The 19,284-nt window shown below is 39.9% G+C and overlaps 1 protein-coding gene across 2 annotated transcripts in view; it reads left to right on the forward strand.

Moving 5' to 3' along the window:
- Positions 1-19,284, forward strand: part of LOC144730341 (centrosomal protein of 112 kDa-like) — a 198,927-nt gene that overhangs the window by 28,272 nt on the left and 151,371 nt on the right. For both annotated transcript variants that reach the window (XR_013587810.1, XM_078611086.1), the window contains exons 10-13: positions 8,723-8,822; positions 10,275-10,393; positions 13,567-13,710; positions 18,746-18,900. Coding sequence is in view for 1 of the 2 variants with exons in the window: in XM_078611086.1 (XP_078467212.1) it covers positions 8,723-8,822; positions 10,275-10,393; positions 13,567-13,710; positions 18,746-18,900 (518 nt within the window). In the remaining variant the exon portion in view is untranslated. The remainder of the gene's footprint in view (positions 1-8,722; positions 8,823-10,274; positions 10,394-13,566; positions 13,711-18,745; positions 18,901-19,284) is intronic.

The raw sequence follows: 19,284 nt of genomic DNA on the forward strand, positions 1-19,284 counted from the left end.
AATGAAAAGGGAAGCTTTTCATTACCCTAACTTGCTTATGCCCGGGGCCATTCGAAATGCCAGGCAGCCGCAAAGCCTTAAGAATTGTAATTTACTTTTATGAATGCTAGTTTAAAAAATGTTCACCTGCAGTGGCATGAATCTAACGAACTTCATGCCCATCCCAAATATCTACGTCTTAATGGGCATTGCTTCCTACTTTATGAAATAACTCACGTTTAGTTGGAAGGTATTCGGTACTTCCTATAGTTTCTATCTGCCCAGCTTCTGCCACAGAAGAATTGTGAGGTTGAATGATGTGTGTCCGTGGCCTCAGGACAGGAGATCAGAGAGAGAGCTCCCTGTCAGCTGTTGTTTTGCTTTTCAGAGGTTTCCATTACCCGTTTATTATTGGAAGCCAGGCTCAGCACTGCTTGAAACCACCCAGCAACTAATTATGTTTGGACAACAGTGAGTCTTTTAAAGTTAACAGAGATCAAACAAGCCTAAGGTATGATTATAATAATTATGGCTCCACACAGGTTTTAATTTAGCAGCATTTCAAAGTGAACGTCCTGCTTTTCTGCACCTCTAATCGGATTCACAGAAAATGAAGCCGCATGCATTACCGCATTTCATTTTATTAGTGCAGTGTTGCATTGCTCGGCATTAGAACGTGGAATCGAGTTACGAAGAACGTGCAACGCGTTAATCAACAACCAACATTTGGGATATATTTGTAAGCCACACAGCCAAAGGTCATACATAACCTGTGCTGAAATGTGCTTAATTAATCGTGGGCTCTTCTCTTGGAGGGTATTGACTGATGATGAATTATGGAAATTTAAAATATGTGTTATAAAGAATATGCTAATTTATTCAAGTTATTGTGCCAATAAATCTTACATGTGAGCAATTCTATTTTTGTAGAATTGACGACTACAGGTAAGTGATGTGTAGCCAATAATGTGTATGCATGTAATTGCCTTTTACCATTAACATTACAATATAATGCAGGGCAGCACATTTGTTTTAAAGTACCACGTGATATTGAAGTTCCAAATATAATAAAGTCTCTGGCTTATGTCATGTACCTCCGCGTTCGGCTTTGGTGGCACATAGACCGAACTGTTTATTTTCCTTTTAAAAAAAACCCCTACAAATATCAAAACAACAGGCAATGATGAATTGTGTGTTTCCTCAATTTGCATGGTCGGGTGTGAATCCATACAAAAGTTGCTGACACTGCAACTCTCCAAGTTACCCTGTACATTATCTGAACCATCATTAATTATTCATAAGCGGAAAGTTTGTTTTGAAAGCGCAACAGAAGCAGAGAGGAATCTTAGAAATTTCGTGCGTGGAGACGCGTGGCGATTCTGTTTGACAGTACTCTGGTCAATTAGCTCGGTAGCCCTACTTGGCAGTTGCACGGAGAACACCAAGCACAGGCCGTCTCGTTTGCGAACAATCTTTATTATGCATGATGCAAGCTGACGAGACATTATTGCAAGATGAAAAAAATTGCATTTGAGAGCCATGCAGCAAAAGTTTTTGTTGTTGTAATTGTATTTAATATACTCTATTTTATTCAATATCCAATTACTATGGTTAGAGCACTATATTCACAGTTGGAATGTTGCGAGTTCAAATCCCGGCGGTGGATTAACTTGGCCAATCATTCCGCTGGGGTTAATAAAATAAGTAACAAATTGTGGAAAGTGAAGAGTGGTTGTCCTGTGGAAATAGACCTTGCCAAGTCACTGGCTCAGGGAAGCCTATGAACATGAATACCACCCCCCCCCCACACACTAAATTCAGCAAGGAGACACCTTGACTGTGACCTCCTTTCGGTCATTTCAGCCTGAAATGAGTGTCTATTCTTGAAATTACTGATGAAGGATTTCAGTTAAACTGGCATTAGTTTACCAAGAAGGAAAAACTAAGTGCACTTCTGAGAAGTACATTTGCCTATGCTTACGATCATTCATGTCCATAACAGTATTAGTCACTTCGTGAGTCATCTTTTAGGTTGGCCAGTGCAAAAGGGGAGCTATTTATTCCGTGTGGTATACCCAGGAGCGTTATGAACTCACTGAAAGTGCCTTATCGTTAGAAAAATTATGGACTGTGATTGCTAATTAATACCCCAAGTTGAACTACTAAATGTTTAGGCTGTCCCTGAAAGATTACTCAAGAGTTAGAAATGTTTTAAGATTTGAGTACACAAACATAATACATTTTTTTGCCAGGTGTTGTAGGCATGGCACTCTGTGGTTACCAGGCATTTACAGTGCTAAGTAATTAGCTCGGTAGCCCTACCTTACCATATGAATAAAAAAAGTGTGCTGTACTTGGCCCTTCCCCCCTCTCCAACCATTATATAAACGGAGTGGTAGCTCCTGCAATCTCTCATTTACTTGATACAGCTGTCGTGGCTGTGACGGTTCCACCTGAAGACGGAAGCTTGTGTTGCCTCCGAAACGTCGTGATTTTTATTTTATTTTACTTTTATTAATTTTAATGTTTTACCTACGTGACTTTACCGAAAACCTAAGAATATGAATCCTTGCAGTCACGAAAGCTTCAAATCTAGAAGAAGTAACACTCCCTCAAGTACTCCAGTTTCTTCCGATTTGCTAAACACCCATTAATGGTACTAACTAAATATCCCAATGCAGAACATTTGTGAAAAAATTATAATCTTCAGACTCAATGAGATTTTCCTCCATAAATAAATGCCATTATTAAATGCAATATATTGTACGTCTTTGTACGTTCGTGTTTTGTATTCACCTACAACTCAGTTGTACTGTTTAAAAGAATTGGGGACAATCTATGAGCTACTCTGTTCATTACCATGGTGAAATGCATCAAATATATCTTTAAATCTATATCTATATTTGAAAACAATATTACTCACCAGAAAATGTTGTAAATGTATGGCTATCGAAACTAAATTTGGAATTCTCATCCATATAGATACTCAAACTAAACTATAAATTATTTGTATTTTACCAGGTAAGACCCACTGAGCTATATAGTTCTTTTTCAGATGTGACCTGGCCACAAATTATAGCTCAACGAAGTTGGCTTATGAGAAATTGAGAGCTGCCACATAATCTAAATACATGTTTCTAAATGTGGAGGGAAAAACCAGAGGACCCGGAGAAAAATCAATAGGGAGAACATGCAAACTCCAAATATACAGGTATCATGGTTGGGATCAAACCCACGACCTTCAGTATACCAGGCAAGGTCGTTAACATCTCACCACCGTTGCGATGTTAACTACCTTAATCAAATTATTCTATCACAACATAAAAGTGAATATTTGTTTTGAAATTCTTTCCCATGAAGCAATTTGCACTTTAATACCAACAAACGCACTTAAATGTAGGGTAGAAACCCATTCCTCATTTTTTGTGCCACGATGGCAAAACAGTGTTGGGCTTCTAATGTTTGGGATGAAAAACTGCCTTTGATTTACAGAACACAGGTCTCGATGGGACATGACATTTCAAAAAGTCACACGAACAATTTGGAGGCAATATATACCAGATTTTAAAAGGTAAAGGTCAATATTTTAGTTCTAACGTAAGCCTTTATTGGCTGCCCGTGGAGTTATTTCATAAGTCCATGTCACTGTGTGGTCTTGTCACATTAAGCGCAAACATTTGCTTTCCTATTGGATACAATTTCGATTGATGTTTACAGGAGTTTCACATTGCTTTTTTAACTTTGCCAACACGGTCACGTTGAGATTATTTTACAAATTAAAATGTAACCAATCGGGTGCCTCAGAATGATTGCGTAAGTACTGTTCTGAGAATTGTATTCTAAATGTTGACTGTTCGTGAATAATTATGGAAGTGGCTGGCTGACTCAGGGTCTAATGGCCACATCAGAGCCCTGAGCCGACACCACATGCTACGTTTGCTATGTTTTCACAACCACTGGGATCCAGCTTCAGCCAGCCCTGCTCTGCTCCAGTTCTGGCCCAGTAGCAATCTTAAAGGCGCTAGAGTCCACATTTCCACTCTCCATGCAACGCATGCCTCTGTGGGCCCGGCCACTCCCCAAAGTCCCCCCCACCCCTGCCTTGTCCCCTTCCCCTCCATATCCTTAGATATCGGCAAGCAATCTTGAAAAAAAACTTGTTTAAACAAAGTTTAATGGAGGCTTGGATTAAGTTTACCTTTTGTAATAAAAAACATTCTTTTTTGTAATTTTCCGCCTTGTGGTCTTAACCGAAACACGGCTCTTTAAGTTGGTGCAAAGCGAGTACTGTCGTGGGGCATACTTTCCATATTTGTGTTGAGCGCATCATGGTGTCACAACTGGTTGTGCAGTTGGCCCGGATGAAGGCGTACGGCACGGGATGAGCTTGCTTGCTGTCAGGTAGGCCCAGTAGGGCTGCCGTGGGGAAATGCCGGCTTGTTGTTGCAAGACCAGCCCGGGTCATACACCAAGACAGCACACTTCCCTCTGGTTGTGGAAACACGGCATGACGTCCTGAGTTTCAGCTCCCCATGATTAAATCACGTTCACAAGTGCAGTGAGACGATGGCCTCAGCCCAGTCACCACTGAGTGCACAAAAACAAAACTTTCCAAAGTCAGATTTTTGGGTTTTCACGTATTTCAGCAAGTTCAAAATATTTTGTTTGATTAGCAAATAATGAACGTTGCTTGTAAGGCATACAAATATTCCATCTCGTGTTAAATAATATACCTTTTTGAATTAATTCAGAAGTCATTCTTACATGATGTAAGACAGTGGTAAAAGGTCTGGAACAATACACGTTGAGATTGAATGATGCAGTGATACTGGATAAAGAAACAGAATCGTGGAAATTTGTTTGCACCATTATCGCAAATCAGCTGGCAGAAGGAACAGATGATGATGTAATGTCACTGCCCTCTGTTACAGTATCAAAATGACAATTCTTATTCTTTCAATAATGGTGTTAAAGACACAATAATAATGTAATTTTACGTTTGACATGTTTCGTAAGATAATTCAATTTGGTGTTCCCCAGCTCAAATGAGCAATAGAGAAGCACTCATTGCCATTGATGGCCCAACGCCAGCCATGTAAATTCCATATTCCCATGGTAGGGACCATTATTTCCATAGCATGACCACTTGACTTCCATCAAGTGGTACTTAGTTCAAATGCCTGTTGGCGGTTATTTAAAATGTTACATTTTTTATTGTGATTTATTTGCTCTCACCACAGTGCTGCCTGGCCAGCCAATAAAATAATTATATTTCAAATATCATAATCGTATTGTAAATACAAAAGGGGAAATACATTGTTGTTGCCAAACATGGATGCTTATTGTAATTTAATTGCTCTAACAATATAATAACAACATTTAGAAAAAAAAATTGTGCTGTCAGTTACATTCGCTTTCATTGGTAGACGTGTTTGAAAAGACAACGAAAACAGACTTGTTTAGTATAAATAAAATCGTTTCCAACATATTGAGTGCGGTCTGCACAAGAGCAGCTCAAGTTCAAGAGCAAGGTTTTGCCATTCCTCTGCCTGCACAAAGCTGGGATTTGCATAATGTACCGCTGGCGTCTTGCCTTGTGAGCTTCCTCAGAAGCTAGGTGTGTTTATTTTGTGGAGGGCAATAGAAAAAGCAGTGTGGATTTCAAGCTGGCAGAGACTTGCTGAGATAAATAAGACCATCCTTTGCAACGCTGCATGCAGATTTTTATTTATTTCTCTACGCTTGTAACTGAGTGGTGCGGGGACGTTTCCATCTTTAACTCTAAATTCGGTGAACTGAAAACAAACTGGCGTGAACTCTAAAGTTATACTATATAAACAGCGTATAACGTTAAATGAAAGGCATGGTAGCATCAGCAGCTCTCATATGGGTCCCACATTTCAGATGCCTTGTCCAAAATAGCCTTTTTAACGTAAAAAAATAGTTTTGGTTATGAAGACAAATGGATTACACCAGCCTTCGTATGCTGTTTGAAACATCTGAACAGCAGCAGATATAAACAAAACCACCCTTTACATCTTTGGAGGAATTTATAATGTGTGATAGAAGGTAATATATTTAAAGTCAAATTGGCAAACTCCAATTGACTATATTAACTGCGTTTTATTTTATTCTTAAACTCTGTATCAGGTAGAATTAATTTTAGCTAATACTAGCGGGAAGTACCCGGCGTTGCCTGGGTCAAAAAAACATGTCAAACCTACTCTTAAAAATCTAACAGCAGTGCATACTGCCTGTGGTGGTACCTGCTATGATGACAGCAGTGCATACCGACTGTGGTGGTACCTGCTATCACTACAGTCGTACATGCTGACTCTATAGCAGTATTTATCGAGTCTCTAGCACAAAGTACTCACCTGACAGAGTGGCGTGGTGAGGCCTAGTCCTGTGCAGAGCCTCCGGCCTCACCTAGATTGTCCAGCTAGCCGGGGTGGCACCTTGGCAGGCTGGGCTGCTGCCCATGACCCCCCCCCCCCCCTCCAGCCACGATCTCCCCGGCCGCTCTGCATCTACCGACTGTATATTGTAGTAACTGCACACATCGGGGTGGGGGGGATATCACATAGTTAAGATTTAAGCTCAGTGTTTAGTGTATTTTTATAACATTTTTAACACGAAAGAAAAAGTCCCCCTCAATCCCACCGAAGGCGTGTGACTTGGCATGGGCCTGTACCCCCCAACAAAGGCGCGTGAGTAGGTATGGTCGTGCACGCGTCATAAATAAATAAAGAGATAGCGCACAAAAATCGCACTAAATCGCTTATTAAACTAATTTTAAGTTGACGGATGTGAAAAAGGAATAGCGCTTGCTCACAGCGGGGCTTACGGCGTGGTACCTGGCTATTTTTATTGTACGTAAACCCCACCGTTGGAGAGCCAAATCCTTCGCAAGCACGCGAACACACAAACCCACACACAAATTTTTACTTTTTTTATTTAGAAGATTGTATTGGCACATCATTTTTATTGAGCTGTGAATACATAAAAAGGCATGTTTATGTCTGCAGCATGGGTAGGAAACAAGTAGAATATCTGGCTAGAATCAAGATAAATGTGAGACATTAATCATTGTTTGCTGTGTTATGTTGATATGTTTGATTTGATAGAGATTAAGTAATTTTTTTTTTATCTTATCACATCATTGGTTAAATATACATCCTGTCATATAAACATGATCATAGGATGTCCCTTTCTTGTCAGATTTGCAAAAAGAGTGATATCTTTTTTACCAACAGCAGGGCAAATTGCCAAGGTGATGTATTTAAGCTGTTTTGTTGGGAGGAGAGTCTTTCCTGTACTGTATGCATATCATTATAAAGGATCATACCTGAGTGCATTTTGACTTTGAATATAATGTTAGCACTGAAATCTGGAGCCAGTCAACTCGTTCTCACCCTCTAACCATACAAATTCTTGGAAAGTACCCATTAATGTAATTCATGAGTCGACTTATATTAATGGTTAATAAAATAACCAAACATGATTACATTTTACATTTAGATTTAAATTTTGATTTAAAGCTTTTGTGACTGCAGGGATTCATATTCTTGGTTCTTTCGGTGAAGTCACGTAGAAGGGAAATAATAAAATAATAAACATATAAAACAATAAAATTCTCACGACGTGTCGACTACGTGACTTTACAGAAAGAATCAAGAATATGATTATATTTTCTAGCAATCTCAATACACTGGAGTGTCATAGTACTACATTTGGCAAGAGCCCGCTGTAATGAAAGCTCATGAGGTTTGCTTATACAACTGTATTTTGTCCTTTACATAGAGAATGAAATACTTTAATCTTGGAGTAATACTTCAATCTTTTCCATCAAAGAGGGAGGCAAAAGTGAATTGGAACGTTTGTACATCAAGAAGCACATTGGAAATACAACGAGAGACAGAAGATCATATGAACCAGAGAACAAATACAAATTATAGACATCTGGTTGACTTTTTAAAAGTATGTGGCCTTGGGTAGGACACATCATTAGCAGAGATGATAACTGTTGGATGAGACTAGAGATGGAATGGCAGCCAAATGAGTGAACATGTCAAGAGGATGACAACCACAGCGATGAAATCATCTTATGTGCTCGAGATGGGTTTTTGTTCAGCGGAACCGTGAGGGATGGCAGTGATGTGTGTTGGCCTTCATCCAGCAGTGAGTTGATCATCCTGATGCTCATGCTAGCATTGTGGCTTAGTGCTCTGCTCAACATTCAAAGTTTTTGAATTCATGTCCTGATTGGGAATCCATTCTACCTATCTTACTTCTGCGATGAATAAAATGAGAACCATTTCCCCGCCACAAGAATACAGAATTTTCTCAACCGACTCTGGACCCCCAACGAAGGTGATTGCTGCCGAATTATATTTTGTGCATGGGAAGATATTGTCTTTTAGTTGTAACTCGTAGTCAAGTTCGAATGCAGGCATGCCAGTACTGAGTAAGGCTCAGGATGATGCAATTCAGTGGTAACATCTCATCGTTGCTCTATTTCAGGCTCACTAAGAAAGAAGTTGAATGTTCCACCCTTCATTGTTATTTCCTCTCCTTTGCTTGCTCCGTCTGTCCCAATCATTTCCGTTCCCTCCTATGTCGTTCTGAACTCTGATAAGTTAGTTACATCATGGGCGTATTATAAATGTACGCTGTTGTTAACTTACGTCCCTTTGCTCATTGCAATATTTGTGTTTTGTTTAAATTTTCTTCTTTGAAACAGATTCTAGACCGTAAGAATGGCGAGATTGAGGAGGTCAAGTCCCTCAACCGGAGGAAGCAGAAGGAGGCAGACGACACCATCAAGAAGCTGGAAAAGAAAGGTATTTGAATTACATTTATAATATACATGCAGTACCATTCTCTTCAAATAGCCTCGTGATTAGCCTAGACCAGGAGTCGGCAACCAAAATAACAAGAAGAGGCATTTTTTTTAAATTTGGTAAAAAAAACACAATATTTCAAGAACCACAATGCATGTGAATATGAGATAGTGGTCCGTAATAAATTACGCCATCAAACAGTCCTTAAAGAGCCGCTTGCGGCTCTGGAGCTGCAGGTTGCCGACCCCTGGCCTAGCCGATACGAGTTCAGTGGGTAACAATGGTTAAAGATCTTGTGGGATGATTACCAAACACGTAAGGCAATAATGCACATCTATGAATGCTTATTCCATTACAGTTACACTTATCATTGATGTGTTCGAAAGTTTAAGTAAAATTCAAAGTGAGCAGTAAGAACACATCAGGATGTTGTCATAACTGAATCACCCCTCGTGGTATATTTACAAAAGTTAGTAGGAGTGAGCGCACTGTCTTTTCGATGAAAAAGCTGAAGCATCAATGGTCTCAGAGACTGCAAAAAACAACAGGTTTTTTCGTGTGTAAGACGCAGGTTAAAATAGTCTTCATTTGGTCCTTATGAAGAGGCCATAAAGAGTTGCAATTGAATTATAGAATAATTTTAAAACTTGTGACATGTTACACATGCTATTGGTTTTTAAATGAATGTACCGCATTGAATATACATTCATTTAAATCCTTGCGGGACCAAATACCTGCGCTTTTTCTCTCCCTAAACACATGAATGTATTTATTAATGTTGTTTGTTGTGTGAGCTTGTGCATGTGTGTATTTCCTCCAGTCGGAAGCGGTTGTACAGTGGTAAGCATGCTACGAACCCGGGACCTGAGTTCAATTGCCGCTCACGGCCACCACCAACATCGGTGACAAATATCTGAACCGGTTCCGGGCCTCGCTTCGCTTGACTCCGCTTGAAATGAGTACCTGATGTGGTGTATAAACATCGCCACTGGGGAGACAAAGACGACTGGGTGCGGTGGTGGCCACCCACTCCCTCGTGTGCGATGTCGGCCTTGAAAAGCGACACGGGGGATCACTTTCTTGTGTTTGATTCCTCAGTATCATTGAGGGATACCACTGGTGGGGTGGGCAGACCGTCGCATTTTTCTGTTAATGTGTCTGTGTGTGTGTTAAGGGGGAGTTGTGGCGCAGTGGTTAACACACTGCGCTACTTGAGTTTGATTCTTGGCCGTTGCTAACATCCATGGAGAGTGGTATCTGAGTCTATCCTGGGCATCCCCTTAACTGAGTACTCGGAACATCAGCATTGCAGAGGCAAAGGCAGCTGGGCATGGTGCTGGTCACACCACCTCTTTATGCACTGTGTCGGCCTTCATTGGTGTTTTCAAACAGCACTTTCCCCAACAGTATGTTGAAGGCTATTGGGGGCATCTTTGTCTTTGCTCCCTCCAGTGCAGGCCCTCATGTGGGAGGCCCAGGTTCTACAGGAGAGCAAAGACAGGGAGCTGGTTGACCTGGCGAGAACTTCTGAGCACAACATTGAAGACCTCAGGTCCCAATATGAGAGCAAGGTTTGTTTACAATGAACAGGGCATGCACATTATTATGTTACGTGGGAAAAGATGGATATGTTTAACAGCTTCACCCACACTTAGAGAACTCTGCTTTAAAAAATGTATCGGATAGACATTTAGAGAACTGCATTAATATGCTTGAGATGCTGCCTGGGTAAATTGGTCGGCACACATTGGACTTCCAAACCAGAGGTCACCTGTTTGTTAAAATTATTTTTAAAAACTAAAGTTTTTATTTTTATTTTACCAGATAAGGCCCACTGGGCTAAATAGCTCTTTTCGGAAGCAACCTGGCCACAAATGATAGCTCAACGAAGTGGCTTATGTGGAAAATTATTGCAGCTAAATAAATACTTTAAACGCATGTTTCTAAATGTAGAGGGACAAACCGGAGGACCCGGTAGAAAGTGCAAACTCAAAATATACAGGTGTCACGATCGGGATCGAACCTATGACCTCCTGCATACTTGACGAGGTATTCAACATCTCGCCACTGCACAGCAGTTGAAACAATAGGAACGTTTCTCAAATCTTCCCGCCTCTGTCCACGCAGGAGTATCAATGGACACGTCCCAGTTACTCAATCGGCAGGTCGCGTGTGGTGAGGTGACTTGCATACTCCCAAGTCTCTCTAGACATCTGGCCAGAGTAGACAAGGAGGACAAATTCCCTCCAGAGTTGTTTTTTTGGAGACACTCCAGCCAGCATGAGCAAGCAATTCCAGGGCTGATCTTTTACCTTTTGTGTTAATGTTTCACCCATTTTTGTAAAATGCTTTTGTTGTATAAAAAAATAAAACGTGTCTACATTAGCGTAGTTTTACTGTGGTCCTTTGTAAGTGATTTATAGGAATTTTTTTCCCGCGTGTAAAAATATAGACTTTTATTGACAAAAAATTCTGAAGTCCATATTTATTTAACTACATAAAGAGTACGTTGACGTCAGAAGTTACTAATGGACGTGTATAAAAATATAGTCATGCATTCATGCCTGTAGTTATTTTAAATTAATAGCCAAGTTTCAAAACAGTGTGTCTGCCTTGTATAATGGACATGTGCTTTGATGTGCTAGATCACATCAACGCTGAATTTGATGTAAAGTGGGCATTACGTTGACATCATTCTCAGGAGTATGCCACATGCTGTGCTACAATCACAGTCCAAATTTGCAAATTACCCGCATAGACCAATTTGGGAAAAAAAAAAAATCTATTTTCCTTTGACTACTTGCCATCACTCTTAACAAGATGTAAACGCCTCTCTGGCTCTATTCATTATTAAGGACATTTGCAAAAAAAAAATCCCCCACTCTAGTTCATTACCAATCTGTCCGGGCAGTGTTTTGTTTGGAACACACTGCTCGCAGTCGGAAGGTTACTAGTTCACATCTCTGTTGGGGGGTTGACTCAGGCCATCGGTCTTCTCAGGTCAGTAAAATAGCGCAGCGCTGTTTTTTTTATGGGAAGTCACGCATTGATGGTCCTTGCTGTTGATAAACTTGGCCCCGCCATGGGTTTGTGGAATTTCCGTTGCTTACTCAGGGCCACCAACAGAGGACGATCGGTATCTTGCCAATGCCCGCTTGACCAGGGAGACATTAAATTTCGATTTAAAGCTTTCGTGACTGTAGGGATTCATCTTCTTGGTTCTTTCAGTAAAGTCACGTAGAAGGGAAGTAATAAAATAATAAAAATAAAACATAATAAAATAATTCAACGACGTTTTGGCCGCAACGCAAGCAGCCGTCCTCAGGTGAAGACCAGGTCTGTCAGACGCTGTCTCCCCGACAGACCTGGTCTTCACCTGAGGACGGCTGCTTGCGTTGTTTTATTATGTTTTATTTGTATTATTTTATTACTTCCCTTCTACGTGACTTTACCAAAAGAACCAAGAACAGGGAGACATTGTTTTTTAACCAGCTTTTCATGTCAACTTCTGTTGTTGAAATTAACGACTGTTTATTAGTTTAAAAAGTTATTTCGGGAAAAATCGAGAGGGATAGGTAGAAAATGTTTTTCCAACAAAAACTATCCTTGCAATACGGCATTGAAATTTTGATCTACTTTATATTGTGCCATTTAAATGTATTTCGGACACAGTGAATGCATTTTTTATGAAATAAGCTGTATTTGACGATGTTAATCTGATTAAAGACTTATAATTTAGGATGCTATTGTAAAAGCAATGCAAAAAATATCAGTACATGATGCCACTATAGGATGAAGAGAAACAATTTCATTTTGGAAAAAGACAAATTACTCATCTTATTTGTGTGAAAACAGAAGTTTGATTTTAATAAATAGATTTTTTATTTCCTACTTCTTATTGTAAACATTAAACATTGCTTGCATTGGGAATTGAGTGATAATGTACCCAAGGAATATAATAATGTCTCTAAAGAATAATGTTTTGTGGATCAGAATTATGGTAATTAATCAAGCAGATGCAAACAAATAAAACATTCGCACAGAGACATGAGAAAAAATGCACGCTTAGAATTGCATTGATCGACAGTAAGAGGAAAGCATGAATTAGAGAACACAGGTTAGAGGCATCATATTGGCTTAAGCAGGATATATCACAAGAAGAGATGATGGTCAGTGGTCAAGACTAACAAGAGAGTGGCATTCAAAGAAGGAAAACATTCCAAAGAGAAGTGGAGCGAAGAAACAACTTATGCATGGGTACTCATTGCATTGCTACATCACAGGACCCTGAGGTTTTGGGGCAGCCTTCATCCAACATGGGATTGATCGTAGCCGATTGATGATAATGATGAACAATGTATTAATTCTAGATTTGAAGCTTTCGTGACTGCAAGGATTCATACTCTTAGTTTTTTCGGTAAAGTCACGTAGGTAAAAAATGAAATTAAAATTAATATTATTTTATTTTTATTAATTTTAATTTCATTTTTTACCTACGTGACTTTACTGAAAAAACTAAGAGTATGAACAATGTACCCACTTCAGACTCTGTCTTCCCGACAGACCTGTTTCTTCACCTGAGGACGGCTGCTTGCGTTGTGGCCGAAACGTCGTGAGAATTATTTTATGATGTTTTATTTTTATTATTTTATTATTTCCATTCTACATGACTTTTCTGAAAGAACCAAGAAGATGAATCCCTGCAGTCACGAAAGCTTTAAATCGAAATTTAATGTACCCACAGCTTGCGGAGGCCACGTCGGATTTCGAAGTGGAGAAGCTGCAGCTTCAGAAGCGCCACACGGAAAACATCCAGGCTCTGTTGGACGACACCAACACACGTCTCGCGGCCATGGAGGACGAGTATTCGTCACAGTCGCGCGCTACGGTGGGAACACGCGGCCCCTCCAGCACACAGTATCGGCCCTCCCCCAAGGGAGGCAATGCGCTGACCCTCACCGCTGACCCTCACGCTTGCTAACGCTAGCCTTCCGCCTGGCTTCCCTCCCCTGGCCTCCCACCCCAACCCCGGCGCACCCTAACCTCTATCGGTAACCAAGACCATATGTCTGAGCGTAACATTACGTAAACCCTTACCTGTATGATAGTCTTCTTGGTTCTTTCGGTAAAGTCACGTAGAAGGGAATTTTTTTTTTTCTTCCCTTCTACGTGACTTTACCGAAAGAACCAAGAAGATGAATCCCTGCAGTCACGAAAGCTTTAAATCGAAATGTATGATAGTCGTCCGTTTTTATGTTCGCCCTTTATAATATGTGGTGTCCACAGTGTCCTGGTACTTGCATCTTATGATGGAATATAAATTATGGGTCATTTAATGTGATTGACTCATTGTTATTCCGTATGTTTATATAGAAAACACAAGTTAAGGGTCGCGTAGACAAATTTCACACCACACCAATCATGGATTTAATTTGTAGCTGTTTTCCAGAGGGTCAGAGCATGTCACCATTTTTATGACAAAGATAATCCCGTGTGTATATATAGGTAATATTTTTACATCCGCCACAATACAGAACAGTATATTAATCCTACTCCTGTCTTTTCCAGGTGTAAAAACTGGTCTTTTTCTGTTCAAAATAGCAGTGGAGCAGTGTTCATATCTGCTGGTGGCCTTGAGCCAACGTTGGAGAGTCCACATTTCAATGACAGGGCATGCCTTTTTCAAGGATTGATCAGTGTTTACTTTTATTGACCGCAGAGTTATGCTCACCAGAGTCAACCTTGAACTGCGATTTGAATTTGCGACCTTCCTAATTAAGGGTTGAGCTCTTTACGCACCGCTAGGGCTTATTCTAGATCTGTAACATGATATACTGGAATATCATTTTTAGCCCGTACCTTAACGTGTGCGTCTATGGTATCTCTGTTTTTATTTAGTTGGGTGTTTTTATATTTTATAGTTGAAAAGTATTGGGTGGTAAAAGTGTGCTGACTGACACTCAATAATATATATTAAAAATGTACTGCAAAAATATGACTAAACATTACCAAATAAGTTCATTCTTGTAGAATTTAGCAATTTATTTATTTATATGTGTGTGTATTTATATGAGTTTCATACTATGTGTAAGTGTATATTGTGTGTGCTTTCATAAATATATAAATAAATAGTCCAAAAGAGTATTACTGCCATATATTCAGATATATGGCAGCGTTACATTGTTTATTTTGCTCTCAATTTGGATGGGCACTCGGAGAGTAATTTTTCTGGGAAGCCTACGTATCACGGCTTTCGTAAATCTTCCATCCAAAGCTGCGTACAAGCAACAGTTGTTGGAAGCACTCAGCCTCGGCGCTTATGCCAAACAGTTCCAATTTTCTTTGCTGTCGTCTCGGCTTAACTTCTGCCAAACGTCCTCGCATTATCTGTGGCGTGTCAGCTGCCGCTCTTACCGAACAGATTAAAAAATCCTGAACGTTAACATTTGACCCCCCGAACGTGCCGTGGCTTGCTCGTGCAGGGTGGGATCGTTTTGGCTCATCCTAACCCACTAACTTCAAAGTGACTTGCGCTCATGCGCTCTGAAAAATGCGTCGGGCACGGCAGGGAACACAAGAGTCAGCTGTGTTCCAGAGAAGGAATTGCATTGCAGTGCGTATTTTTAATTATTTTATAAGGTCAGGCATAAATCAGGCAGCAACAGAGGAAGGAGGTGCGGTTAGTTGGGGGGGGGGGTGGGGGCAAATATCGGACAACGAAGCACTCTCACTTGCCCACCAACTACTGAGGCCACCCTCCCGCCCCCCACTACTGCTCAAAGGCACAGGTAATGGATTACTCTCAACACAACATGACATTGTTCACATCTGGATACAATTCTTCAAAAGCAGTTGTTTAAGTCAGCTTATGGTATGAAGGCTTGATGCGCGTGCCTTTTAAAATTATAATTTGTACCGTGGCTTTTGCAATACAGATTTTTATTTTACACATTTATAGACAACGCGTACCCAATCCCACCATTGTGCGCTTTGTATTTTTTTTAAAGATTACCCCCTTTTTTGAGTTTCGTTCGAAGATTTAGCGTGTCACTTTTATAAAATGCATTTCCAAGGTTACAACGCGTATGGACACGTAAACGTTTAACTTGACATGTCTGCGCTTTCTTTTTTTGTTGCAAGTATAATGTTATATAATAAAAAAAAATACAAGGGGACGCAGCCATTGATTAGGGCATTCATATATTTTGTCACATATATGCAAGCGTAGAGTAAAAACATCGTGAGTTGTGGTTGTGAGAATTGCTGAAGTTTGTCAATACATTATTTAAGAAAGTATATTTATAAACACTCATCTCTTATAACCTTGCATTCATATTTTCTGTTACAATACTTATTTTTGTGACCATGAAGGAAAGTTTGATCTTTGGTTATTTGTAGCAAATTACATTGATGTTTAATCAGCTTTAGCATGTTTGTGGTGAGCATTCGGATTTTCGTTTGCAAAACAGATTACATTTCGAGGAAGTGCAACCACACATGTACATTTGTACTGACTTCATATGGAAAAGATTACAGGCCTGGTGATTGAACATTGCATGAGAATAACCCCATTTTAAGATGGAAGGGCGCGTCTCAGCACGAGCACGTATTCTCCGAAAGCAGAGCGATGTGAGAGGGGTTCAAACTCCTTTCCCCCCCGCCCACTTCGTTTTATTCCTTCCTGCTGCAAAAAAAAACAAAGATCCCCGTTATAGCGTTCATCGACTGTTGGGACAAGTTCTTTTAGCGAGCACCTCATGAAGGCCAAAGTTCCACGTGAAGGGGGTGGGTGGCCAGACGCCACGATCTGGACGTTACAACACGCGTCTTAACACATGTGCTTCATCAACTCCTAAACGCTGCGTGTTTTACCAGGGGCGATAAATGATTAAGTGACCGAAAAATTACGGAGCTTATTAACTGAAAAATATTTATAGTAATCTAAAATTTGAAAAATCTGCAAATAAAATCGCAGGAAAATATTGGTTTTCAAAACCGAAAAAACATGTTTGGGGATGTTGAACAAAGTAGTTTGCATATGATACTGCATGTCTAGAGTAGGAATCTCGAGTTCGCCTGTGATAGTGCCATACAGGCATTCTCTTTTCTAACGTTATCTCACGGAATGAGCATAGTGATCGCCTTTACTCATGTGAATGTAATGAAACACAATTTAATGGGAAACAATTCCCATTAAATTACGATTATAAATAATTGCTTATAGACTTATTATAGGTTTGGCTAAATATCACAATGCGAAAGCCTCCTAAAATGTTTTGGCACTCAGTGATACTTTCCTGAATGAATAAATAAATAGCCGCACCGAACCTCACAAAAATAATATTCAGGGTCTACCTTGGCTCCTCCCACCCTCAACCAGTATATATACAAGGACTGTTTTCTTGGAATTTCTCTTACTTGATACAGCTATCGTGCTGTGACGGTTCCACCTGAAGACGGAAGCTTGTGTTGCCTTCGAAACGTCATGATTTTTATTTTATTTTTATTTTACTTTTATTAAATTTAATTGTAATTTTTTACCTACGTGACTTTACCGAAAAACTAAGAATATGAATCCTTGCAGTCACGAAAGCTTCAAATTTAGAATTATTGTTACTTTGGCAGAAGTTGGTATGACACTGTGATGCCACTGTCCCATTGTTGAAAATTATCAGGTTTTTATAAACAATGTACATTGAAGTGCTCTATGAAGAGTCATCTGGGAGGTCCATAAAGCATATCAATTCCATGAAATTGCACATCTGTAAAGATACCATGGTATGGTCAAGATAAGAGTAGGGCATTGTATGTTTGTGGTCAGTGGTTTTGTCATATTCCAAGAATTCCTTGTTATTGCTCAAATGCTCCTTTGCCACTTAATACTTTATTATGTTCAAATGCATAGGGCCTTCTTTGCACTGAAACTGACAGATATTGATTACGATTGTATGCAAAAAATAATATAAATAGGTTATCAAGCAAATTGTGATAAGAACAAATAAGCCAAGATATCAGCCACTAGACAGTGCCAGAAATGTCTTGTAAGCTATGAATCTTACCATTTACTATAGTGGTAAAAAGGTATTTCTTTCACAGTTTGACGCATATCATACGTAACTTAAAATAAGTTGGAACGAGGACCCATAGTGTAGAGAGGGTTCTTGGCTGTAACATCGGTAATTCACCACCAGTGTTTCAAGCAACCCTGACTGCTGATGAGACACTATGTTGAAACCAGTCCAGAGTTTTCTTGCATTTGCTGCAAAAATTATGCACTCCCAGAAGGCCATGCGGCCAACGGGTTGTGTAGGGAATACTTTTTTTTTAATCTTTTGTGGAGGGACAGATATATGAAAGAAACATTGTCTGCTTATTTATTTATTTTTTCATTGAACACAGAGTCTGGTTTACCAATAGATAACCACAAAAAGGAATGTGTTATTCAGTTAACAAAAATATTTCCAATTATTTTAAGTGGACAATGTGCCATTCAGTGAGATTCGATTTTAGAAGCAAGTTGGAAGATTGGTATACAGCTATTGCTATGCTTGTGAAAATAAATTCTTACATTTTATGCTTGAGGTGGATTAATTTGGCTGGTTGGTGCTGTGGTTAGAGCACTTTACTCAGAATAGGAATGTTGTGTGCAATTAAATTTTGGGATACGTTTGGGGTTAACCAAGCCTATCATTCTTCTATGGCCAATACTGTTTTGTACTACTTTGTGGGAAGTGAACACTGGATATTTATTAGAGTGGCTTCCAAATGTTACATTTCCACCACTGGCTCTATGCCCCCAACAGAGATGAGCGTCGTCCCATTTCTAAATTTAGCAGGGAGGCACTTTGACTAGACTATACATGCACGAATAGTTTCAACTGCTTTAAATTAATACATTTTTACTGTTTCATTACTTTGCCCAGGTGGAGCAGACACGAGGGCTGGAGTCTCGTGTCCAGCAACTGAGTATCGAGGCGGAGAGGAATTCATCACTCGGGCAGCGGCTCGGTCAGGAGAAGGCCCAACTGGAGGCACAGTGCAGTACGCTCAGCTCGGAGCTGGAATACAGCAAGAGCAGGTAGAGGTTACATCAGCACGGTTCATCTTCTTGGTTCTTTCGGTAAAGTCACGTAGAAGACCTGTTCTTCACCTGAGGACGGCTGCTTGCGTTGTGGCCGAAACGTCGTGAGAATTATTTCATTATGTTTTATTTTTATTATTTTATTATTTCCCTTCTACGTGACTTTACCGAAAGAACCAATAAGATGAATCCCTGCAGTCACGAAAGCTTTAAATCGAAATCAGCACGGTTGTCGTAACCAACACCTTTCAATAGAATGTGTCTGCTTAGTAATTGCGTAATACAGTAAAACCTTGCGTTGCGAGTAACTTGGTCTGCGAGTGTTTCGCAAGACGAGCAAAATTTTTAAATAAATATTAATTTGATAAACGAGCGAGGTCT

This window comes from Lampetra planeri, chromosome 35 (genome assembly GCF_965212315.1).
Source record: "Lampetra planeri chromosome 35, kcLamPlan1.2.h2, whole genome shotgun sequence".
NCBI lineage: Eukaryota > Metazoa > Chordata > Hyperoartia > Petromyzontiformes > Petromyzontidae > Lampetra > Lampetra planeri.